We start from the raw sequence: 20083 nt of genomic DNA, 5'->3' as shown, positions 1-20083 counted from the left end.
GTCATGCAATAAAAAGTACTTCTATTTCAGCATGCAATGCAGGTAATAATTAACTTAAAGTTTGTCTTTTCGTTTGTGATCCACACAACTGCAACCATAGAGACTATATACATACACACAGTACAAAACAACAATATTTTTGTGGTAAACAAAACTCTAAAAAGGGGGAATGGAGATCATTCAAATCTCAAATGACATTTACATGGTCATTTGCACAGTGGTTTTACTTCTGACAATTAACTGAGCACATTTATGCCACCTGAATGAGCTCCATAACCATGTGCATAACAAATCCAGTCTTCTGGAGCTCATTACCATCAGTATAACCTTCTCTAATGAGTTTAATGTAGCCATTACACTTACAGTACATCAGATCTGATTCTTCTCTGCCAAACACATCATACTGTTAGGGAAGGCTAAACTACCAAACTATTAATCACACACAGCTATACAAGCATTTTCTGTTTGTACGCCTTTGCCAAACACACCAAAACTGCATCACAAAACACTCACCTTTAGGGAATGGATTGGGCTGGACAAGTCCCAGGAATGAATGTACGATTGGAGTCATAAAGGCACTGTTGAGGGTCAGCTGGGACTGTGTTTCATTTGGAGTTTGTAGCTCTGGTCTCATCTTCTCTACAAGACAGGACTGTTGTCCACTTGCACATGTCCGGAGTACCAGGAGCAAAACGCCACTCCAAGAAACTGCTTTCGTTCTGGACTTCATGTTTGTGGGTTTTTAGGTCATGACTCGATTATACGAACATCAGACATCACCTATGACATGATGATAAATGTCTATTTAACACTTCTTCAGAGGATGGAGTCACCATAAGCATGACTATTGTCTCATAATTACAGCAATTTCGTATTGAAGAGAAAAGGGAACTGTGTGGCGGCCAGTCACTTACATCGTAAAATATATCCTCCTTTCTAAAACAAATACACTGTCAGGAACGAAAATACTTTTATACAAATTTTCACATTTATTTTTAGTTGCATACAATCCATCCAAAACTCTTCTGTTCTGCAATTTCTTAATTACTGATACAAACAAGCTCGTTTTCTTGGCTGCGTGTGAGAACATTTTAAATAAACAGGTTGAATTAATATTGAACGGATCAACCTAAAACTAACTGTTAATAAAAAGTAACCTGAGAACTAAGAATAGAGGAACGTGTACAGTATGAGCACCTACACACTTCATGGAAACACACAAATAGTACCTGTTTTAGCCGTAAGGTCCTCCGGGAATTATTGAGCGTGTTCCAGTTAATTCAGGTCAGATGAGTTTGTTTAGTCCGCTCCAATGTCCTTCTCCCTCTGACAGAAACTGTTGTCAAGACTGAATTTAGCCGCACGGAGTAAAGAAGAATAAAATGGGAGGGATCGGAAAGGGGGAGGCTCGGGGAAGGATTTTAAACAGTTTTTTTTAAACTTGTTTAATATCTAATGGTGAAGTTTTTGTTGTGGTTATTGATTCGGTTTGTATTATAAATATGTTACATTTACAGAGAGTCATCAAAGACTAACCTATTAGCCTACTAACCAATGTTTATGACAAATGTTAACATGACTTATGGAGGGGCGGGATAGATGGAAACTAGATGCAAGAATTTACTCCAAAACCATCATTTACACAACATTATAAATGTAATGGAATAAATCGCACTAAATTGGGATTTTTTTAAATGTGCACTATAAAGAAAATCTAGGTATACCTAGCCATAGTCGAATGATAAAGAGTTCACGATGTAAATGGACCTGAGTCTCCAACACCACTGTTTCCTCGTTCCCATGTTGGCCTACATTTCGTAAATGTAAAACAAAGTGAAAAACAGGCCTGTCTGAACAGACTTCTTCTGATGATGGTATGTGCGGTTCTCATTGGCATGTAACAACAACTCGTCAGTTTGGCAGCCAAAACACAAGCTCATTTTTAAGTTTATCTCAACCAAAGCTCATCCAAGACTAAAGCATTATCTATATGGATGGGGGAATCCTCAAATCTCAAAAACTGCCCGCTGACCTCGCAATTAAATTACACTGAAGTGACCCGTCCCATTCCATAACAATTTTCAGTTTGCTCCAGCTACAACACGTGCACACTTATTTGTCTGACATGTTTCAATGCATTTAAAACACTAGCATAAAAGGAACAAACGACAACACAATACATATGTTGGTCTATTTTGTTGAATATAATTATAATAGCCTATATTTTATTTACAACTTAAGATCAAAATAGGAATGTCCTTGTGATTTATATTAGATAGCATCTACTCCATTTTCTTACATTTTTTAAATAAATTAAGTATGATTATTTTGCATGTTTATGTTATTGAGTGCATTATGTGTGTGCGTGTGAGCAAATGAGAATAAAAAAGATAGTGAGACTGTTTATATTATGATGCAAAAAAGAAATTTTTAGATCTCTAAGGCTTTAAAACAAACTAAGAGGAGAAAACTTCGATCTCACACACACATATACAGTAAGTATTTACAGACCATTTATAGATAAACAATCCAGTGAGCATGCTTATATGCATCAGTTTGCTAACACCCAAAAAAGGAATAAAACCTGTTGCAGAGTTTTCATGCAAATCAAAAACCACATTCATAAGGCTTTATGTACACTAATAACTCAACATATATGCATCCATGTGTTTCATTGAGCTAAACATTTTCATTATAAAAACTATCCCTTCGACTATATTTTAAAATAACTTAAAAGTTGGAACTTGCAGCAAATCATTCGTTAAATAAATCCATTTATTACATATGTAAACATCTTACTACACACACTGTAAATAATGCAGGGTTCCACACAATTCATTCATGTAGTCCCAACACAAATCAATTAACTTAACACTTACAACAAATGTATATGGATTAAACATATAAATTAAGTTATCCCAATGAAATCTCAAGAATTGTTGTTTCAGCTCATTTTAATTAAGTCGTTTGAACAAGCAAAAACAATTTAGTGCCTGAAGAAAAAAAGCATTACGTCATTTACAAATGCATCTTTAATGCCATATAAATAGGAACAATCTTCAATAATATAATAGGCATATTTAATAGCTACATTTTTGAAAAAGTGAAGATCTAAAACTCCATAATAAGACCAACAACAGCTGAAGATGTTAGTTCACGTATGTTGTTCCCCTTTTAATATTTAAAGTAATTCATGTGAAAGGCCAATTTAAATAATTTCCCAATTGTTCCTGTTGACTTCCCTTAAACAGTTGAGTTCTGTAAAAAAATAAATAAATTCTTCCTGGTGGCCTTTGATCGATCATGTCCGGTTGTCAAACACAACTCAGACACCAAAGTACAACAAGAACACTTTACTATTTGTAGAGGGATTTTGCATTGTCAATAATGGTCCAGTATTGACTTTCTAGCTCTTCAATTACTTCTTATCAGAAATCCAGCAATATTAGAATTTCTCATGTACTTGTCTCGTGTATGTACATGTTTAACCTACAAACCAGACATGACAGCTGTGAAAATGTGTTTTATTGGTACCATACATCAATTGTCAATGGCAGACACTATAGGCAAAAATATATTTGTAAAACAACCACAAACAAATGGGCTCTGAAAACACAGAAAGAGCACACCTTATTTATGGCTGACTTGAAAAATGAACCTAAAACAACACTGTATTTTAGTGACAGATTTGAGGAAAGTGAACTGAAGATCTGTACGCCGCAGAATGGCTCTAGCTCAGGCATGTCCAAACTCGGTCCTGGAGGGCCGGTGTCCTGCATAGTTTAGTTTCAACTTCCTTCAACACGCCTGCCTGGAAGTTTTAGTATACCTAGAAAGAGCTTGATTAGCTGGTTCAGGTGTGTTTAATTGGAGTTATAACTAAAATATGCAAGACACCAGCCCTCCAGGACTGAGTTTGGGCAACCCTGGGCTAGCTAGTTTAGCCACCAACCCTTTTCTATACAAGCCAATATACGCTTAACACCAGAGTGCCACCTGGTGTTCACTGTAACCTTCTAGGTTTGATTATTTTTGCATTATCCAACATTTAATAAGAACTCTTATGGACTGATTCAATGACTTGTATATCATCTTAGGTTAATGAAATAACATAGAAAGTGAAATAATGTACAAAGGCAACATCAAATACACAGCAACATGTATCGTCTTGATATATAATGCAATGGCAAAGACTTTAAAAAAATAAATACATTGTACATTGACTTAAAAACTATAATCTACCTTCTTAGCTGAAAGGTAGTTGTACCTTTAATGCGTCTAGAAACGATTTGAAATGAGACAAAGTTTTACTTTTGACATATGAAGGAGTGAAGGGTCCTAAAGAAGAGTAAATATAATTACACTTATACAGAACTTGGCTACAATCTTAAATATACAATCACAAACACACAAACAAAACGATGAGGAAATGAAACCGTAATCAATGTGCTGATTAAAGGATCTTGCATCTTGGTCTGTAGCATCGAGAAGGGAAAGTAAACAATGGCTGGTGTACTAAAATGACGCCTTAGCAAATTAAACTGCGCAATTGACTGGGTCTACACAAAAGGCGTTGAAGCTTGAGGCCTGTTCTTTTCAATGGATTTTCAAGAAATGAAATGTTGATAGCTACGGTCTCTGGACAAAATGTGCCACCAGACGTCGTGCTAACAGTGCAGGATGTAGATCCTACGAACAATGAGACTCTTACAGCTGCGATAGCTAATGTCTGACACATGCGCTTCCCAGACATACATGCTATGTTCACGTAATCTCATTTTTAAAGACGACAAAACAGAAACTGAAAGACAGAAAGGTGTAAAGCTTGGAGCAAAGTAGCATCTACTTACTTTACAGTAATAATAATAACAGTAACGATACAAAATTTGCTATTTTACACTGAGATTGACAGAGTTTTCCAGTTAAAGATTATCAATTTTTTTGTTGTTTTTAATAAAAACAAAATTCATCATAATCGTTTTTTAAGAAAAATAGATCCAAAATACAGTGACAAGAGTGCAAAGGATATTTAGAGTTTTTGTTTGCTTGCTTATTTCTTTAGAAATAGTTATAAAAAATTAAAAAAAGAACAGGAAACCAATCCAAATGCAAACAATAAAATAAAAAAAACTAACCAAAACCAAAATCAAACACTTCTTCTGAGTCTGGCGTGATGGTCAGGCAAGCTCTCAGCGACCATTGTGGGCATGGCCAAACTCAAGAATCTTTACACTTTTAATTAGATTTACTTAAAGGACTTTACGTAGTGGTTCTCAACTCCGGTCCTCAAGCTCTGGAACTGTACAGGTTTTTGTTCCAACCAGGTCCTACAAAACAAATGATTGAGTTTTTAAAAAATGGAGCGGTTGGGGTTTGAATCTGAGGTGCACACAATAAACGGTGAGATAAAAAAAGTGATCCTTTCCTGTCAAGTGAGCACAACAGAAACGGCCATGCGTGTCAAAGCACAGCACGCACAAGAGAGACCCGAGGTTGGAACAATAACCCACAGCCTGATCGCTAAGCCTGATCGAGACACAGAAACAGACGGTGTTGCAAAATGATTCTCAAAGAAAACAAACCAAAAAAAGAATAATTTACGAAAAAAAAGCGGCACGTCTGATGGTGACTGAGGAGGAGGAGGAGGAGGGCTGATTTCAGCAAATGAGGACTTGTCAAGGCCTGGAATGAACGAGCCTTTTACTAGCCCCTAATACTTCTACTGCGACGACTGAGAGCTGGGGTTGTCATTTTTGCCCTGCTGGCTTGAGGGAGCTTTGCTGTTCCAGGGGCTGTTGGTGCCCATGGTAGGGGAACTGTTGAAACTGTCCTCGTCGTCGATGCCATTGGCCGCATCAAACTGTGTGTTCTCCAGCCGTGTGATGAGCCGCTCATCCTCGTCCCCGAACTCCCCTCCCATCAGAGTGGGCTCTCCCACCACCATCACGTCCTGCAGGGGACAGGAAGGGGCGCAAACATTATCCCCGACACCCGGGGGTCCTCCGAAGGAGGGGACGCGGTGGCTTTCTGTACACCGCATCGCAGGAACTAGACCTGGACTATCCTGGCCACTACAGGAACTCTGTGCTTTGCTGTATGTGACAAGCCTACGTTCACCATGCTGAAAAACTAAATAGCTTTGCCATGGTGGGCATCCCGGATCCTTGAGTGCTGCACGGGTTAATTCCACCTCGGGTCTCTAGTGTTGGCTGCGTCTCTGGAGCTCAAAACACCCAACAGACTGACAAAAAGCACAAAAACCCCACAGACCTGCAGCCCTAAAGGACCAGGGACTGCCCAGCATTGGATCATGTCCACTTGTCGCTATGTTGGGTCTGTCTTCCTAGTATTAATGTAGTATCGTGGTCCACCCTCCACCCTCCACCCATCTCCCAACAGCTCAAAAACGGACATCAAAATGTGATGCTTACAGGTACCTGGCTGGAGAGCGCAAAACTGCTGGCTGGGCTTTTCTTTTTACTGTTGCTGTTGTTGTTGTTGCCCCCTCCAGAACTCATTGTGCTCCCGCCGGACATTTTTCGTTTCCTTCGCTTGTTGGGGGCTTGTCTTGCTGGCTCGGCTGAAGAGAGACAGATCAGAGGGGGAAATTTCAGGTATTTATACGCATGAAAGACAAATTTAAATGTACAAAAGTGATTTTATATACATATTAAAAGCATGTAATTAGAACACATTAAAAAGAACCATTTTACTGAAACTAAATGGGTAAAACCTAGTGGTATAGAGTATAAAGTAGGGCTGCACGATATATCGTTTCAGAAACAAAATCGCAATGTGTGCATCCGCAATAGTCACAGTGCAAGATATGCAATGTTGAGTCTGAATTATAGTTGAGTAGGAACTTAACTTTCTTAGAATTTTTGTCTCGTTTCTAGTCTAATGGCCCATTTCCACAGAGTGGTACGGTACGGTCCAATGGCTGTTTTCACTGTCAAAAGGCGTACTGAACCGTACCATACCACTCTTTGGTCACCCTTCGTAAAGGGTACCAAAAGAGGGGGCCAGATGCGCAGCTGAACGCTATTGGTTTACAGAGATAAGTCATCCGCTCGCGCAACAAGCCAGAATGAAAACAAAGGAACTGCTATGTTCTTAATGCACAGCCCATTATTACAACATAATACTATATGCATATAATAACGAGCCGGGGTAGACCCAAGCTCAAACAAACCTTGTCGTTGTCTTGATGAACAGCCACAAAGCCAAGAATAACAAAATCTGGTGTGCCCTGCTGTTGTTTTACAAGCCTGTCTAAATGTGCGAGCGGTTTCACTTTGTCCAGAGCCAAATTTTGTATCTTCTGACAATATCCTACATCGCAATATTTATCGCAAAGATATAAAACATCGCAATGTCAATTTTTTTCAATATCATGCAGCCCTAGTATAGGGTACAGAAATGTTGCTTTGACAACTAGCGAAAATATAAGTTTCATTTGTTGACTCTTTAGTCATTGCATTTTTTTTTTTATTTGAAGTAACCAAATGACATTTTATCGCTCTAGTGTTCGGTGCTGTTTACACTTGTGTGTTTTTATTTTAAAATGCATTTTTAATGCAGTTTTGACTGGCCTACAGACTAATCTCCGGCATCTTTGACCCATGAAAATAGAGCATTTTGAAAATGTTTAAGACCTCATTTTAGATAGGAAACCCTGGCGTTCTGTTTCATTATAGATGGATTGAAATACACACTTTCGCAAACAGAAGTGCAAATGATTGCAGACCATTCCCTGATTCCTCAAGCCCCTCCAATATGACCATTATACTAGCAGTAGACTCCCAGTATAGATGCTGGCTAAATATGTGCATATCCAGGGAGCACGAGTGATCATGTGTCATGTATGACAATGATCGTTCTCATTCTAACACTTTTTTTTTTTAAATGAACGCACTAGTATAAACAGCACCTTGCTACAATAAACTTGACTAGATGTTAGAATTTCAGAGAATAATCACCCTTTGCTCACCTGGTGGTGCCACCATCCTCTGCCATTTCTGAAACAGACAGGTTTTGAGGCAGTCTCGTGGGCTGAGACTGTATGTCTTGTGTCTGGACATCAGCTCCTGCATGGGCTCCAGTATTACACAAAGCTGTGGGAGAAAGAGAAAAACCCATTGCAAGAGGATTGTTTTCTTAATTTACAACCACTGTTCTGCAGAGTGATGGAAAGAAACTTACTCGGAGGTAGTTGAGCGTTGAGTTAGATAAGCCACATCTTGTGATGTTTTTTGATAGCTGGTCAAGCATTTGTGGGTCTTGGGCCTGTTGGGAAAAGGGCTTTAGTAATTCAACAAATATATTAGTTCAGATATGTTTTTTTCTCATTATTTACCAATTACAAGAATAAAGCATTCAGAAAACATTTACTGAACACTGGTGAATATTTGTTTTGAGAAAAAAAAGTAAAACAGCATCATTGTTGAGATGCTGCATAAAATGGAAGACATTTAAATGTGGTAAACAAACAAACCAATCAAAAGAGAGCATCAACAATGAAAATTTTCAACAAATTATAGGAATTTATAGTTTAAAGGCCTTTCATGCTCAAAACTGCAACATCATAATTACAGTGAAAGTATTTTAAATGATAATGTAAAAACACTTAAAGGAATACATTGAAAAATACACACACACACAACATAAAACACAAAAAATAATAAATATCCCAAACTTACATGCATTGCCAGAATGCTCCTGGGCACGACTTCTCTGTGTTGTCTGATGCTGAAGTGCCACGTCTTTATACGCATCATGTCATCAAACATAAACTCGAGGTACAGTCTGCCCTCCACACACACCTGAAGAGACAAAACGACTGCTGAGATGCTTCAAATGACAATGCTGGATGTGATCTACAATAAACTCAGGGTCATGTTCTTATTGTTGAGCTTATTTAACGGAAGTACTTTGACAACCATTTAAGATCACAATAAGAGTTAATGTGCGCCTTTTCTGACACCATGTTCATTCTGAAAAGGAAATGAACAGGCAACACATAAAGGCTATTTTAAGATTTATATAATTTAACATTACAAGAGTTGTTTTCTATAAAGGAAGAAGAGCTGCTTAAGTAGTAGAACCTGAGGAGTAATTTTAACTTGATGTTGACATTATGTTCAATATGGTACAGCAGCTTGATCTAAACAAGTCTATTGTAAGTTATATAATATATGACCACTATTAACTGAAAACAATAATTTCACAATTATAATATGCATTTTTAGTTTTATAATAGCAATTTTAATTTTGCAATTATATTGAAATGAAAACGTGCAACACTATGAAAATGTGATAATTCAAAGTCAGCGTAATGCAGTGCAGTATACGATTTATTTTATATTTATTCAAAAATTATAGGGACAGTATGAAACAGTGACATTTATTAAATTATTATTATGATTTCTTTACTACAAATTTATCGAAACAGCATTCTTATTTGGTACATTTGCTAAAATTAAAACTATTTAGCTCTAAACAAAAAAACTAAGGGTGCTTTCACACCGAGACATTTGTTTTGAAACCTGTTGCGGTTTCCTAGTTAGCTTGGTTTGTTTGAGCATTTGTGAACATTACAAATCACACTCTGATCTGCTATTGTCGCTTTGATCTTGAGAGTCCTTTGCCACAATGACACAGGACAGAACAGGAACATTGTCCTTAAACTCGATGTATAATAAAAAATAAAAAAAATCTACAAATTTAACACAAATATCTATATATGAAAGCATCTGCTTGTCGGTCTTTGACATGAGTGGACTTGCTCCTCAGCACCCCTACACCTTGATGCTCATGACAAGAATAGCATGTGTAGTTATCTTTTTTTTAAAAATGAGATGTAAAGCCTGGTTTATACTTTTGCGTGAAGCGATCAGCGTGACACATTCATATCTCTGCGCGCTCATTTTGAGGCAGGAACCGGCGGACGTGCAACAACTTTAACCATAAGGTAAACACAAAACAAAACTTTCCATCCGAAGCTCCTTCACAGGGCTCTAAACTTGTAAACAATTGCTCCATCGGGCTCGCACAGCTCTTGATACGCCCCACACTCGTCAGCGCTACCAAGTTGACCAATCACAGAGCTTGCTTTATGCGTTGTGTAGTTACATTTTTTGAGAGGTGTGCATCAGCAACGCCGACGGCCATGGCAAGGGCTGTGTGTCCACGCAGGGGCCGCGCTGTAGCATATGCGTGCACTTGACGCAGAAGTAAAAATCAGCCTTAAATCACCATCATAGAAGAATAAATAATACTTTTGCACTTTTACACATAATAATCCATGATCACATTACATAATACATACATAATACAAATCATGTTTCAGGGGAGCCCATGCCTCATTGAGCAGAGCTCCCCCGTAGTTTGCACCCTGTATACATGGCTGTAAGAATTGAGAATAATGAGTAGAGATATCATTCCTACAGGTAAAATGTGTTTTATGTCGAATATAAATGAAACCATGCTGTTTTACTGAAATAGTAAAAAAAATAAATAAATAATAATAATATTATTATTAACTTTTCTGTTAAGTCAACTTCTGATTTAGATTCAGTATACATTTCATCGCTCTTGACAATTGAAATGAGGCTATGTATGAGAAATTGTCACCTCTGATCTCTTTTTCATCGTCATAAATTAAAATAACGACGTATGACAAGTGTAAGTGAAATCCCGGAAAAGAAAGCAAACTTTAACCAATTTGAGGAGATTACTCGCATGTGACTTGTTTAACTATTTTGGTCAATTTAGAAGCTTTGGTGTGTGAAAGCGAACTGCACCAAGAACAAAAAGCAACATTGTAACAATTTGAATCCCCTTTTCGAAACAGAACAATCAATCAAACTTTGCTATAACTATATTTGGGCCTAAAAGAATATGCTTAGTGATGTTAGTGTTAAAATAAAGGCCAGAAACGCAGATGAAAACGATACCTGTGTGAACATGGGTTTGCCGTTCTGTGTGACCATGGTGCACTGATCGCAGTCCAGGGACACAAAGTTATTGTGGAACGACTCCTTTGGATGTTTCAACACATAGAAGAGTTCAGTAGCGCCACCCTCAAAAATACTCCTGAAGTACCGAGGGATCAACGTTCTCCCAATAGCTGAAATCAAGAAAAAAATTTGGTTTCAGTACAGAATTAATGTACAGGCTATAATGGGTTTCCTTATTTATTTATTTATTTTTAAAAGCATTTCAAGCCAAATGCAAACAAATCAAAATTACAGAAATGACTTTACAAAGCAGAACATTACTATATCGTTTGGGTCCATCTTCTAGACAGAAAGTGATAGTCAGCATTGCATCATCCTCGAAAAACTCTGTAGTAAACGCATCCCACCACAAATTGTCACAGTCCTGCTGAGAAAGCATAAAAACACAATACATCCATAAGCTTTGTTTCAAAATAAAATAAATGAAAGCAACACGTTTCATGACTTTGCATGATTTGCATGCATGTAAATAAACTACTGTTCTCTTCACAGAAAATGAAAATTCTGTTGCTCCCCATTTAAACCAATATGAACTAATTGGTTTCTTACCTCTGTCCAATTCTGTAATCTTTTGTTGAGCTCAAATATTCTGTAGTCTGTTTGATTTCCATACGGTGTGTGCCTCCTGTACATAAATGATCAATCAATAAATTCATTATTTATCTTTTTTTTTAATAAAACAGCCAAATTACATGCTGAAAAGTGCTTAAAGTGGTATGTTTAATTTATTTTTTTGAGTTTAATGCCATTTCAGTTTCTCTGGCTGTATCATGGCAAAAAAAAAAAAAACAGATCAAGTTTACAAAACTTTTCTATCATTATAAAAATGGTTTAACAATAAAAACTCATCAACATAATAAATAATACATAAGATAAAATACACAAATAATAATAAATGGTATAATAATAAGTATAAATAATAAAAACATAAAAAACAGTTCTTTAAGGTTTACTCTTGATAAAAATATGCACAAATCTGGAAGGATTCATATTTAAAAATATTTCGTTTATAGTCTCTCCAGATAAAAAAAGTTGTCTGATAAGATTACAAATAGAGCAATCCACAAATGTATGTTGAACAGTTTGGTTTTTGATGCAATATTGACATTTTGGTTCTTCTCCTTTGAGCAAATGTTCATTTGCAAGTCTCGTGTGTCCAAAACGACATCTTCTGTAAACAATCTCTTAAAGTGAAATTAAGTAGGGCTGCATGATATTGGAAAAATCTTACATTGCAATACTTTTTTTAATTACAATTTCACAAATGTGCAGAATAACTGATTGAAAAGAATTTATCACTGTAGCTGGATTGGGATGATTCCATAGGGGAGTGCGGCTGCATAAAATATAAGAAACAATCTATAAGCATAGATCAATTCAATAATAAAAAGGTACATCCTAAATAAACAGCATTTTATTAAGGGGTGTTAAAATTAATTGTTTCTTTGGTGCACCGTGATGCAGACGCGGACAATTCGGTATCAGTTCAGTAATAATCATAACCGGTTATTATGTACTGACATTATTTATCTCCTATGCGCTCTGTCGTGAGGGAGGCGAGCGCGAGTATTTACAACACTCAGCCAATTCAGGGCCGGCCCGTGGCATAGGCACTATTGGCAAATGCTAAGGGCGCTGTATATTCAGGGGAGCGCCAGAAATTAGCGCAGTTCAGTTGGTTTTGTTTTCGATATTCCTGACACACATTCAGTTATAGACGGCAATAACTCAAAAACCTCTTACCCTAAAAAGATCTAAAGTGTGTTTCCTACAAAAAGACAAAGCTGGTTATGTTTCACAGCTGTCTTTCTTTTTTTTTTCGCTCGACATTACGACCACTGCTCCATTTAAGCCCTTGCAATATGTGTTTAGCCGGGAGAGCTCGCGCTGAGAGAAGCTCTCAGTAAGGGACCGTCGGAAAAGTGCTTCTTTTTTTCGTTTTTCTGCTCCGCTCAGCACAAGGAGCCCTGTTGTGAGGGCTTAAGTGTGTGTGTGCATGTGTGTTTGTTTGGTGCTGTCTATGTTTGTGTATGTGTTTGAATGAGAGACAGTGTGTTGCTGTGTGTCTGTGTGTTTATACAGACAGCTTGTTATAGCCCCCCTCCTAAAATATAAAACTTTATATAGAAAGCATCGTCAATGCACCGTGATACACCGAGATATCGAATTGAACCGAAGGCATGATAATCGTAACCAAACCGTGAGACCAGTATAGGTTCACACCTCTAGTTTTATTGTATTTGGGTATTAGGCATGGGACAGTATAAGATTGTGATGGTATGATAACCGTGGATAAAAATCATGATTTCAAAGTTTCAGTTTTGTGATTACTGCTCTAAAATATATATATATTTTTTTAATGTCTGGGTAAATGTGCAGCCTTAGTATGAAGTGAAATCGAAAGTTGTTGTTTCTTATGCCCACTATACGTGTATTACATTCTGTAGTATGTCTCATGACAATTTAACAAGGTAAATAAAGATGTTACACTTTCAAATAAGGATTTACCCTATTCCAGGTTCCATGTAAGAAGGGGGATACATCGGCGTCGGACTGAAATACAAAGAGCATTACATAAATATGTGACTTTTATTGTACAATTCTACAAGTTTACACCGGACAGATGTTAACTAGATAAAGTATTAACACTTCTTAACTTAAATCACTACAGAAAACTAGTCTTCAGCATTTCAAACCACAATTAATCCCACACTTACCCCACATCTCTATCCAGCATGGCGCCTGGGTGAAATGGAGGGAAGGCACTACCGTTGGGAGGCTCCTTTGGGGAGTACAGCTTGAATGACTTGGACGAACAGCCTATAATAGGAAACACAGAGAGACAATGAGAGGGAGTTCATTCAGACATAATAGACTGCACATTTATATTCAGAGTCCATTTACAGTATGTACAGACAGGCCTGCAAGCACATCCATCAGCATTCTGATGCATTTAGTAGAGCTGAAGGCAAGCAAGACATTTATGACTCAAATCCTGTAGAGCATTGATATTGCTATAGTAATATAGGAAGGCACAGAGTTATTCTTGTTTACTGTCTTGGCCTGCAGTTAGTTGAAATACCCAATTAGAGAAATATTTATTGATTTTGTGATCAAAGTCAATTTTAAATGGATAGTTCTCACAAAAATACTTATTTGCTGTTAAATTACTCAAGTTCATGTCATCCATTATGAAGGTAAACTTTTTCAAACATTATAACACTAGTTTTTCTGCCATTTGTGATTCATAAAATATAATGGCTACCAGCACTTTGAAAGTATACATCTTTTTATATATAGGTCTTTTTCGTATCCAAAATAAGCACAGCATAGTTTTGATAAGCAATACATCACACACGCTTTCTGTAGTAAACAAACACTGTCACATGAGTTTGCATCAGGGCATAGGTCATCTTGAATCAGGAAATTGTTCATACTGGAAACTAGAGTAGGGTAATTTGCTGCGTATTTGTTTTAAACATAGTAATGTTGAACAGAATGCTCAGTATCTTACAAAAACTGATTGTTTCACTTCAGAAGACCTATCTATATCCTAAAGTAAAACAAATCTGTTTAAAGTTCGCAAAAAAAGAAAAAAAATCAAGTTTAAACCACCTCAAACAAGCACAAAACCCTTTTTGTGGATTAAGAGTTTAAGATTATTTATTAAAATCAGCCATTTCTATCACTCATTTTTCATGCCATACTTCAACTGTTCATTAACAAAGTGTGATGGAAACTAGGGCTGCACGATATTGGAAAAATTGGACATTATAATATTTTATTTTTCTGCAATATACCGCATCTAAACAATTTAGCATTATTTGGAAAGGATTTATAGTCATACTTTATTTTAAGGTTCAATTCTCACTATTAGCAAACCATTACATATAAATTTTGCTTCAATAAACTCCTAATTTGCTCCTTAACAGATATTAAGGAAGTTTACAAATTGGGTTAATGATGTAAAATAAGATCATGCCGATTATTTAGTTTATAAGTACTAATAAGCAGCCAATATCTCAATAACACACAATAATGAAAATTGGTCCCTAAAGTGTTATAAAATGTGTTCGTTTTGATTGAGATGATTCTATAGGGCAGTGAATCATTCATAAAATGTAATAAACAAACTACAAGCATAGATTAATGTATTTAATAATTGGATGTAAATATAAAAAATTACATGCATCTTGCATATCTAAGCGATGTATATATTGCAGATGTGTACATTGCGATATCGATGCTGAAACGATATATTGTGCAACCCTAATGGAAACCCAGAAAGTGTATAATTAGGAGCCAGATGTAATACTTTTGCTTTGCTTGTTTGTTTTTTCTCTCAGAATGCTGGTAGACATGTAGAAAGCATCAAGAACCATGATTTCAACAACTGGTATAAAATTTTTTTTTTTTAAAGTCACCTACATCTTGGATGGCCCGTGGGCAAATTGAGCACATTTTATTTTAATTAAGGGTGAACAATTACATTTTAATAATTTAGTAAAATAAAATGATTAAAATTTCTGAAGACTTCCATAAGGATTCCCCCTTACATCCTGGAAACTACAAACAGCATGTGATCACATGGCATGATTTCCCTGTAGCACAGGCACAGCCCATCCCCCATCCTGCAGGAAGGATTTAGTTATCTTCTCTAGTTAGTCCAGCTGTATAAATCATACTAAAACAATGCTAAAAGCAGAAAATCAAATACAACCTAAACAAGCACTTATGTGCACGGTGCATTAAATGATAAAATGCAACATTTACAGTGTGCTTCGTTCTTCTAGCACATACTAGAATATATAAAGAATAAAATTAAACTTGATTGTAAGAACTAGGTCATCATAAGCTTTTTGACATTTATACCACTTTGATTTTGCAGGTCAGATAAAAAATATTTAATAAACGTCTTTTTACAAAAAGCACCTTAAATATTCTGAACTGAGCGTAACAACAAACCATTGCAAGCCTGAAAAACACAATTTTACATGAACCCAATATAGCACATAAGCATAACAGTCAAACAGAACAAGATAAAACGGGGCACAAGAGCCCACACATAAATCATACACAATCTAATCGGTGTTATGGCTCTGTGAGATTTAGTAATCAGCCTAAACTAAACAAACTCATGCATCATTTTATTACAGCTATTCTGTTAATATTGTTGGCTTGTGGGGATTATTGATCAGCACAATTTATATACATTTACTTTCAGCTCTTTTTAGACAAATTATAATATATAGACATATTTAGCAATGGAATAAATTCAGGAATTATCTTGATTTAACCCCTGCTTAATCTAATACTTCATTTACTAGAATTACAAACTAGCATTTTACACACAGTATGGACTAGTACATTTGCTCATAAACAAAGCATTTAAAATCTCCTACTATCGTACAAGATTAAACCCAGCATTTAACAAACAGTCACACGGATTAACAGTAGACACTTCATCCTAATCTCTTCCTCTGTTGTAGATATTTATGCTAAGCTACCATTAAAGGTGCAGATACAATAACTAATGCACTTTCTATCAGTCGCACTCTCTCACAAGAATTGGCTCTTAATTTAAAGTATGTACCGCTGGTGTATTTCATCAGCTTACTCCAAGTGAATGTGGATATTTGTCCACTCCACTAACGTTATAACGACAAACTTGATAGCCTAACGTTAGCTTAGCCAGGCCTGGAACAGAGGCGAGGCCGCGCACAGGTTCGCAGATTATCCGAAGCGCGTAAACATCATCACCATGGCGACCTTATTAAACCCATTTATTTACACGCTTTATTTATCGCTATTAAACTTAACCTTGCAGTGAATTCACTTTGCGCTGCAGCTCACGCGCACCTGCAGGAATCCAAGCAGGAGTTCGACGCGCTCTCTCCCCCGGTGCTCCCTCAGTATTATCCCGTCTGTCGGCCGCTGTTCTTAAAGCGAGGTAAACTGAAACATCACCCCGTTCAAACCATCGTGCTGTGCGGAAAGCAGGTACAAAATGCAATCGAGTTGTAGACTGTGCTATACAGAAGCCGGACTCGCGGGGGTAACGAGGAAAAGTGCCCCTTCGAGTCTTTGTTCTTGCTCATGAACAATGGTACAGGCCCTTCTTTCTCTCCGTCAACCCCCCTCAACACTCCCAGCTCTGGTGGAGCATCAACCCCTTGCTTTCCCCTCCAATCAAAGGCTCCCCTCCCCCAGACACACCGCATTACTGCTGCTCCTCCTCCCGCATACACACCACACACGGAGGACACACTCCACAATATACACATAGAGTTGGCAAACAGTATAGTTGACCACCAGAGTCAAACTTTTAGTAAGTGGTAGCTGTAACAGCACGTGATGTGACAGAGCACAGAGAGATGTTTACACCAACTACACATTTATATGACACTGCCCACAGTGAAAGGAAAAAGATAGCAAAACATCAGGATTTGTATTTGTGTACAATTTAAGTATTTAATTATATACAGGCCCATAGCCAGCCTGGTAAAAAGGGTGGTTCTTTTTTCTCAAAAGGTGGACCTATTTGCAGTTATACACCTCGGTTTCTATTTAACTATAAGATTTAAATACTGCATTTTAGTGATTTTTTTTTTTTTTTGCTGGATTAGTCAGATGTCATCATAACCACACTTTTTGATTCAATAAAAAGGAAAAAATAGCAATCTGTTAAAGTTTTAAAGTAAAAAAAAAAACTGTAGCCCACTATCATTTATAGGACAAAAAACAAACTGGCCAGCACATGGAACTGTCCTCAGTCACAATTTGGCCATTTAAATAAAACATAATAATAATAATAATAATAATAATAATAATAATAATAATAATAATAATAATAATAATAATTAAAACATAATACTAATAATAATAATAATAATAATAATAATAATAATAATAATAATAATTATAACATAATAATAATGATAATAATAATAATAATAATAATAATAATAATAATAATAATAATAATAATAATAATAATAATACATTTTTTTCAGAATTTTTCTAGTCTCTTTGGTTAAAAAAAAAAAAGTACATTTGAAAATTTCTGGATATCAACAATAGCCAAAATATATTCAAATGAATATAATATGGGCCTCTTCTGGTGCTTCACGCCTTTTTATTGCTCATTTTTATTTCAGAAATAAGGTCCAAGATTTAGAATAAAGTTACCTAAAATATGTTTTCTCTGTTTAAAAACAATACAGTAGTGAAAGAAGACTTCTCTTACACGAGATTATAGTCCCACCGAAGCAACAGCCGACAGAAGATTCTATTTGGTCTTAAAGCCTTTTTCGATGGATTATTTTCTTACTATTATTACTCATGATGGCATAGCAGACAAAACAGGACAAATGAGCTCATGTATGGGACATATTCTGGACCTTTGTTAGTAAGGGGTGGGTCATTAATTTTGTCTAAAAAATGATTAGACCTGTCCAGTTTCATCTGGAATGCATCCTAGATCACCTTCTGAAGTGGTTTGAGCGATATCTGATCAGAATAAAACAAATGAAGTGAGCAAACAGCCTCATAAACACAGACGTGATGGAAACACATATTGAATATAAATATATTATATTAATTACATAATAAATATATTATATGATATTAAATTACATAAAGTAGTTAAAAGGACAAATACTGGACCTTTTGGCCGTGTGAGGGTGCCCGCCACAATACACCCTTCACCCCCCCACCCCTCGGCATGAATAGAAATATATATTATATTATATTTACATTTTACAGTTTGTAATTAATCTTATTTATTATTTTGCTATCTACCTACCATTTAAATAGAGAAATTTGTTCTGTTTTAATACTCTGCAATAATCTGCAACTGAAAAAAAAATATTTGTATTCAGTCTATAGCAGAGATGCCCAAAGTAGACCTTGGGCCCGAATGCCAAAGTTGGGCCAATTGAACTTTTGATTTGGCCAACCATCCCATCTGAGAAGAGAGTGAGAATGATGAAGAGGCGAATGCCTTTAAAGAAGATCGCCATGTCTAATTTTGACCTAACTTTCTTTTTGTTGATTTGTTTTATTGCTGAGCTACAAAAAAGCCAACTGGAATTAAATGTTTCAATTAAATATTGTAAATGAATCAGATTTTTAAAAATGTAAATAATGCAGAAGACATCGGTGAGCAAATCAAGGCAAAAACTCATGAAACTCCATTCAGTTATATGAGATTTTTTTTTGTTTTTATTGTAGTAAGTTCATTATAAAATGTAAAAAAAATGCTGTGTAAGTTAATATAAAGCCATGTTTTCTAACTATTTTGAAATACTATTAAATATATTTAGAAAATTAGCCATGGCAGCTTTATTTACTTTTGGCCCACTAGCCTCAGTCAAGTTTGGTTTTTGGCCCTTTATAAGAAAAAGTTTGGGCACCCCTGGTCTAGTCATTGAATCAAGTCAAGAAATGAGAATCAAATTAAATTAAGTATTGAATCTAAATGCAAGAAAATCCTAAAAAGAAAAGAAAAATCCTAAAAGACCTATTTTAAAATATATATAATGTTTGTGTTTTTATGTATTTATTTTTTCAGTGTCCCATTGAAATTAGTTATTACTAGAATTTTGGAAGTTTCAGCCATGTGCTGTGTATGTATATGCCACATTCGACCAAACCAGACACAACTAACAAATGTCGTCACTGTCAATGCCAAACAATGCTTTACACTCAGAATTAATGTTTTTGTAGATCCGATTACATTGATGCTTAAATAGGAACATTTGAGTTAGTCCACTTGCAACTATTACCAAAGGTATAAATGCATTTGATAGGACAAATCAGAATGAATATTCATAGTCAAATGCATTCAAATATAGCTGGAAAAAACAGGCACAAAAAACACACACACATCTCACAACCTGCTTACCAAACATCTAAAGGTCATGGGACATGGAGCTGAAGCATGATAGTCAGATTTATACTTTGCCATCTGAAAACTGTCAATTAGATTTGAAGGTGAAAATATTCTCTTGCTAATTCTGATTCTAACACAAATTGACATATACATAAACTGATATTAGCATCAT

At 36.0% G+C, this 20083-nt stretch overlaps 2 protein-coding genes and 1 non-coding gene across 58 annotated transcripts in view; all 3 read right to left on the bottom strand.

The window, feature by feature from the left end:
- prom2 (prominin 2) overlaps positions 1-1344 on the bottom strand; it is a 29041-nt gene extending 27697 nt beyond the window's left edge. For 3 of the 7 annotated variants that reach the window (XM_073919590.1, XM_009307409.5, XM_073919592.1), the window contains exons 1-3: positions 1230-1344; positions 915-936; positions 514-780 (exon numbers count right to left, since the gene is read on the bottom strand). In XM_073919590.1, coding sequence (XP_073775691.1) covers positions 514-730 — 217 coding nt within the window. In that variant the 5' untranslated portion in view covers positions 731-780; positions 915-936; positions 1230-1344. 7 annotated transcript variants of the gene reach the window in all.
- Positions 1345-3508: 2164 nt separating this feature from the next.
- The window catches only part of ldb1a (LIM domain binding 1a), a 44705-nt gene continuing 28130 nt past the window's right edge, over positions 3509-20083 (bottom strand). For 3 of the 50 annotated variants that reach the window (XM_073919253.1, XM_068224905.2, XM_073919254.1), the window contains 10 exons: positions 13736-13838; positions 13527-13571; positions 11568-11643; positions 11280-11385; positions 10956-11128; positions 8700-8822; positions 8203-8286; positions 7991-8114; positions 6432-6580; positions 3509-5950 (listed from right to left, as the gene is read on the bottom strand). In XM_073919253.1, coding sequence (XP_073775354.1) covers positions 5720-5950; positions 6432-6580; positions 7991-8114; positions 8203-8286; positions 8700-8822; positions 10956-11128; positions 11280-11385; positions 11568-11643; positions 13527-13571; positions 13736-13838 — 1214 coding nt within the window. In that variant the 3' untranslated portion in view covers positions 3509-5719. 50 annotated transcript variants of the gene reach the window in all.
- LOC137487463 (small nucleolar RNA SNORA13) lies at positions 8894-9028 on the bottom strand. The gene has a single exon (XR_011006058.1). It is a non-coding gene; the product is annotated as a small nucleolar RNA SNORA13 (small nucleolar RNA).

Source organism: Danio rerio, chromosome 13, assembly GCF_049306965.1.
Source record: "Danio rerio strain Tuebingen ecotype United States chromosome 13, GRCz12tu, whole genome shotgun sequence".
Classification (NCBI taxonomy): Eukaryota; Metazoa; Chordata; class Actinopteri; order Cypriniformes; family Danionidae; genus Danio; species Danio rerio.
The sequence above is the reverse complement of the archived record's forward strand: the minus strand, read 5'-3'. Positions and strand labels throughout refer to the sequence as shown.